The 6,350-nt window shown below is 40.9% G+C and overlaps 1 protein-coding gene across 1 annotated transcript; it reads left to right on the forward strand.

Annotated features, from left to right (window-relative positions):
- Positions 1-1,183: 1,183 nt before the first annotated feature.
- Positions 1,184-6,350, forward strand: gipc1 (GIPC PDZ domain containing family, member 1). The gene is made up of 7 exons (XM_079642923.1): positions 1,184-1,454; positions 2,152-2,697; positions 2,802-2,987; positions 3,181-3,361; positions 3,912-4,024; positions 4,138-4,219; positions 4,475-6,350. The coding sequence occupies exons 2-7, from the start codon at positions 2,212-2,214 to the stop codon at positions 4,624-4,626; spliced, it is 1,200 nt and encodes a 399-aa protein (XP_079499049.1). The 5' UTR covers positions 1,184-1,454; positions 2,152-2,211; the 3' UTR covers positions 4,627-6,350.

Genomic DNA, 6,350 nt, shown 5'->3' on the forward strand with positions numbered 1-6,350 from the left:
TTTGCATCTTTTAGCTGAAAGGTGAGATTTTAAGTTATTAAGCTCCAAATGTGTTTTAGTCAATATTGTCTTGTGGAAAACTCGGATTCCATTAAAAAAAAAACAGACTCCTCTTGCACCATCTTTCAGCCATTTACTGTAGAGTAAACTCAACATCTTCTATTGTTTCATATTTTCCTAAAAACCCATCTGATAACATTATTCCTGTGTTTCACGAAGATAACTCGCAGCAAAACCCACATTAAAATGTGAGCTTCATAAGCTACATGGGAGTTTATGACTAAAGCAGTCATGCACCACTGCCCTCTGGTGTTCAAGATGTAAAACTACACTGACTCTTTTTACATGTATACAACCACATAATCTGGCAAGTTGTGCATCATGAGGAGAATGGCCTTAACAGAAAATGGAGCTCGCATAATTGAATTTGAACCCAAAAAAGACTGTTGTATTCCTAGTTCTCTAGTGGCAAAACACTTAGCTTGTAATCAACACTAAAACGTGTGAGAAAATATTGCTCAAAAGGAAGAAAGAAATATGAGAAATCTGTTGTTTATATTTCTTTATTACAGAATACCATAAACACCTTTTGTGATACTGTGTCTTCAGAGGTGGGAAGTTACTAAGTACATTTACTCAAGTACACTTCTTAAGTACAATGTTGAGTATTTCCATTTTATGCTACTTTGTGCTTCTACTCCACTACAATTCAGAGGTAAATCGTGTACTTTTACTCTAGTACATTTATTGTGTACATTTAGTTACTTTGGATTAATGATGTAAAATATAATTAAAAAGGACCTAAGTTACACCTGGAGCAGCATTTACAAGCTACCCTGCAGTATACAAAGTCATTCAAACTAGCTGCACCTTTAACAGCTTTGATAATACATTAATGCATCAACAATAAGCAAAACATATGATATTGGGAAATTGATCAATTTGCATAATGAGTACTTTTGGTACTATAAGTATATTTTGATGCTAATACTTTTGTACTTTTACTTGATTAACCTTGTGAGTGCAGGACTTCTATTTGTAACAAAGTATTCCTACACTCTAGTACTTTTACTTTGACTCAATGATAAGATCTGAGTACCCTTCCCACCTCTGTGTATCTTGCTTATTTCTTGATCTTGACAACTTGTATTCACGTTATAAGAACAATTCCTTTACTTGGAAACGGCGATTTCCGAGTGAACCTGAATGCGGCATTGTTCCACCCCTGCTGGGCTGGCAGAAGCTACAATCCTCAGCAGCAGCATACCGACACTCAGACACCACACCGGGATACCTCCCTAAAACCTGCCCAGGCCGGGTCCACCTGTCAGCAGCGGAGCAGCAGAACACATTGGACTTCCTTTGCAAGAGGAAATATTTTCTGACAACTCGCCCTAACCCCGTTAGCAGGCTAAGCTAGCAGGAAGAGCTAACGACAGTTGGCTAAAACTCCGGTAAGAACCACCATGTTTACTCCATTATGTTCACACTTAGCGACCACAGTGTAGCTAGCTAACAGTCCCCAGCTGTGCGAACAATTTAAGAAAATACCTCGCTTTTAAATGTGAAATTATCTGTCACTGATTTGATTAGCTTCCGTTTGTAGGAGCTACATGCTAAGTGGCTAGCTAATTGAGAGTTGTTTGTGTTGCTAGAAGATGAGTGGGAAATGTGCCTCACAGCTAACAGCTAAGAGGTCTGTTTGATGTTCTGACTGTCCAAGCTGAGGAAACGTTTTAATCTTTATAAAGAGCTAATGAGTGCTAATAAAAACCTACTTGATAAACTATGACAATGAGATGTAATGAAACAGCGAGTTTGAATGAAATTGATGGGAAAACCCAGATATAACTGATTTGGTAAATGTATGAAAGTGAAGGGTTGTTGTCCCTAATATTGCATATTGGTGCACTAAAATACCACTTCTAAAACATGCACAGCTCACACATATTGCAAGCACGTTTAAGGTATTCTGTATAGTATAGTATAGTATTCAAATGATTGTTCCTATATTCTAGTATTCTATGTGTCTTGGTTTTTGTGATGTTTTCTTTTTCTTTCTAGTTTCCCTTTCTGCAACCGTTTTTATATACATATGCACCAATAGTGAAACTTACTTATAATTAAACCTGATTCTGTATCTCTTTGCAGCTGAAGCCCCCCCACAGCAGGCCGTTGGACATGACAGGTCAGGCTATGTAAGCTGCTCTGATGTTTGGACTTGAACCTTCATTCAGAGCCTGGTTGAGACAGCTTTACAGCTTGTCTGGAGGACCACACTATAACTCTGACGTAAATCACCCTACGGACCTGCAGCTGGTTTGGCTGTTGGTCTGGATTGTAGCAGAACTCTCCAGAGCAGCGCCTCCCCTCTCCCCCACCTGCTCTCCCTGTATCACTACGATGCCTCTGGGTTTGGGAAGAAGGAAGAAGGCGTCCCCGTTAGTAGAGAACGAGGAAGGGGAGCCTATCCGCGCAGGTCTCCATGTGCCGGGCATGGAAGATGGAGGTGTGTTGGGGTTGGGAGAAGGGGCCACCTCTGAAGGTCTGCCCCCCCCACACAGCAGCATGCGACCTCGCCTCATCTTCCACACTCAGCTCGCTCATGGCAGCCCCACCGGCCGTATAGAGGGCTTCAGTAATGTGCGGGAGCTCTATGCCAAAATTGGTGAGGCCTTTGGGATACCGCCTGCTGAGGTGAGTCCTTCTGCTGATGTGATGGGAGTATGGATATACAGGTTTGCTTAATTTGACCAAAAAGCCATAATCTAATCTGACTCGTCTGTTGTGTTCCTCCACAGGTTATGTTTTGCACACTGAACACTCACAAGGTGGACATGGATAAACTGTTGGGAGGGCAGATTGGGCTAGAGGACTTTATTTTTGCCCACATTAAAGGACAGCGAAAGGAAATTGAGGTGTACAAAGGAGAGGATGCACTGGGGTTGACGATCACCGATAATGGAGCTGGCTACGCTTTCATCAAGGTGAGAAAGGTTCAAATAGCCGAGAACATTGATTTTATTTCATTCAAGGATCCACAGGGGAAGGCATGAACCTGGACTATGTTAGGGAATGTTTTCTGCACAGAATATTGAATAGATTACACGAGACAGGAAGATAGTGCTGGACAGTGTATTGGATTTTAGTATTCAAACTTTTATATGTATCTTTTTTTAGAGAATCCGCGAGGGGAGCGTCATCCACCAGATACAGGTCATCAACGTGGGCGATATGATAGAGTCGATCAACGGCCATCGCCTGATTGGATGTCGACACTATGAGGTGGCCAAGATGCTGAAGGAGCTGCCCAAAGGGAAGGAGTTCACCATCAAGCTCACAGAGCCGCTCAAGGCCTTCGGTAGGTGGCTAACAAGCTCAGCACAACATGGGCGTAGACTCTACGTAACAGAGGCCGCAAAAACTGTGATAAATACACTGATTGAGAAAACTCCAAATAATATTGGCATTACTCGCATGTTTTTATTGGAAAATGTGCATTTCAAATAAGGCCTAATTAACATTATCCAAATGGAATATCCTTTTATATGGACATTATGAGATTAAGAATATTCATATTATAAGAATTATATATTTAGTCACCATACAATATTTGATAATTGAAAGATTATTAAATGTATTAATTAAGTTATTGCATAGATTGCTTGACGTAGGGGCCCTTAATGCATATATAAAACAAAGTGATGCCTCTTGGGTCCATTTGCAAAGAATCCTAAATGAGTTGTGCTATATTTTTGGATTTACAGCTCCACTAACAATGTTCAGTGAGAGCAACATGAGATTGAGTTAAAAAAAAAAAGTATTAATTAATGGGGTGAGTAATGCGACAAGGCATGATGTTAAGCTCTGTACAAAGTGTTTAAGGGTCTCTTATGAATCATTACTCATAGATATGATCGGGCAGCGGTCTGGAGGGTCCAGGTCGGGATCCGGGGTTCAGCTGGGGACCGGCAGAGGAACCTTGCGGCTGCGATCTAAAGGTCCTGCTACTGTTGAGGAGCTGGTGAGGGTTTTAACTATAACTAGCTATAGACTGACACCAGCTCTCTGTGATGGTCAGAAAACAGAATCCTGTTGCATTGCCTGAGTCTCTGCTGTGTTTGTTTTCACCCTCAGCCCAATGCATTCGAGGAAAAGGCCATTGAGAAGGTGGATGACCTGCTGGAGAGCTACATGGGCATCAGAGACAGCGAGCTGGGTGTGTGTGTGTGTGTGTGTGTGTGTGTGTGTGTGTGTGTGTGTGTGTGTGTGTGTGTGTGTGTGTGTGTGTGTGTGTGTGTGTGTGTGTGTGTGTGTGTGTGTGTGTGTGTGTGTGTGTGTGTGTGTGTGTGTGTGTGTGTGTGTGTGTGTGTGTGTGTGTGTGTGTGTGTGTGTGTGTGTGTGTGTGTGTGTGTGTGTGTGTGTGTGTGTGTGTGTGTGTGTACTAACTGTGGTCCTCTCTCCGTCTCCTCAGCGGCGACCATGGTGGAGCTAGGAAAAGACAAGAAGAACCCTGATGAGTTTGCAGAGGCTCTAGACGAAACCCTCGGGGACTTTGCATTCCCAGACGAATTTGTTTTTGACGTCTGGGGTGCCATCGGTGATGCTAAGGTTGGGAGAGTGTAACCTCAGAAAGTAACGGAGCAGAACAACCTTCTGTGTGTGTGTGTGTGACACCCACAACATTCAGCACCACTAGGAAACACAACACTACCGTCATGAGTTTGTTTTTATTCCAGTGTATACTATTTTTAATCTAGAGTGCACTCTTTTGGGACTCTGCCTAGACAAAGAGAATAATGGCAGTCAATGGGAGAAGAAGGAGGACTGCAATGACTTCCCAAGTGCTTTTATTTGTCTTCCGGCTTTTTCCAGAAACAAGCATGATGATGAGCTTCCCCTTTGAGCGCATCACATGAACCTGCATGTTGTTGTTGTAGTTGCTGTCAGTGGAACAAGTACAGCACACGTCTCTAATATGGGAGCAATTAAAGACAACTAAGTAGATATTTGATACTTTAACAATTAGATCACACTTTGCACTGTGTTGCACCGCGCTGAAAGCCAACAACAGACGTGAATAGAGATTGCACTGTACAAGGAGTCCTAAGTTACAGAGTCCTCAACCACTCGCTGTTATTGTTGAGGGTCAGTTTTAAAAGCATGTTTTATTTGTATCTTCATCATGAATTCTGCTGGTTTTATGTCTGTTTTTTTCTCGTAAAAAGGGTCACAGTGATGTGTTACTAGCCGACTAAAAGATCAGTGGTGTTCGTTCACCTTTAACACACTCCATGCTGTAATGAAGCTAACTACAGAAAACTACATTTTTATTTTAATACGCTTGACAGTGTTACAGAAAGTCAGTGTAACAACCTTTTTTATGAAGGTTCATGGTTTGTTGTTGTGTCTACTTATTTCTTTTATAGCTAGTGTTTTTATATAAAGTCATGTGGTATCTATTTTTAAACAGGGTTTGTGTAATGAATGAACAATTTGATCTTGTGACACAACTAGCTCATTCTGAAGCATTACAGAAGGCAGTATTAAAAACGTGTGAAATTGAGTAGTTGTTTAAAAATAGAATTTGGTAAAGATACAACTCACCCATGAATCAAAATACATTTTTCTTAACATCTTTCCTTAAGGGATATTTATCCATCTAGATTATTTTTGGGTGATTTGCCCAGTGTTTTAAGTATCAGAACATTCTTTATTGTGCTGAAAGCGCCAAAAAATACATTTGGAAAAACTTACGAGCGATGGCTCTTTCCCGTAATATGACCTATTTGAGTGAAACCTACAGACCTAGTTGGGAGCAGTTTCATCCGGGGACTTTTTTTGTTTTGTTGCAGAACTACACCAATATTTCCAAACACTGGGCACTTTTACATTCTGGATAGATAAATAGCACGACAGTTAAGAGGGGAAATGTATATTTTTGATTGTGAGGTGACCTGACCCTTAAGAAAAGGCCTTCATTTCTTCTAATCTCGTGCAAGCTTTTGTTAGAAGTATCTATTCTGGTGCTGAAAAATGAAGTATCCCCTCATTGGAGCAGAATCATTCAAAAACTATTTCACCATGTAGTGATAGTGTGGTTTATAGAGTGAAAACCACAGGCAATGCAGCACCAACTACTCAGCGTAGGTAAACATGTCTTACATTTTTTGTTGGTGTTAACTTTTTCCGTATTCCCAAATGTATGAAACAATTGTCATTTTTGTTCCACTCTCCAGAGTTAATGAATATCTAAATGTAATGAAACTGATGCTAGAACACTGAAACACTGACACATTATTTTGTTGGCTTTGTATAACACTGTTGTCAATGTTTAATTATAATGCAAT

This window comes from Notothenia rossii (genome assembly GCF_949606895.1).
Source record: "Notothenia rossii genome assembly, chromosome: 8".
In the NCBI taxonomy this organism is placed as follows: domain Eukaryota; kingdom Metazoa; phylum Chordata; class Actinopteri; order Perciformes; family Nototheniidae; genus Notothenia; species Notothenia rossii.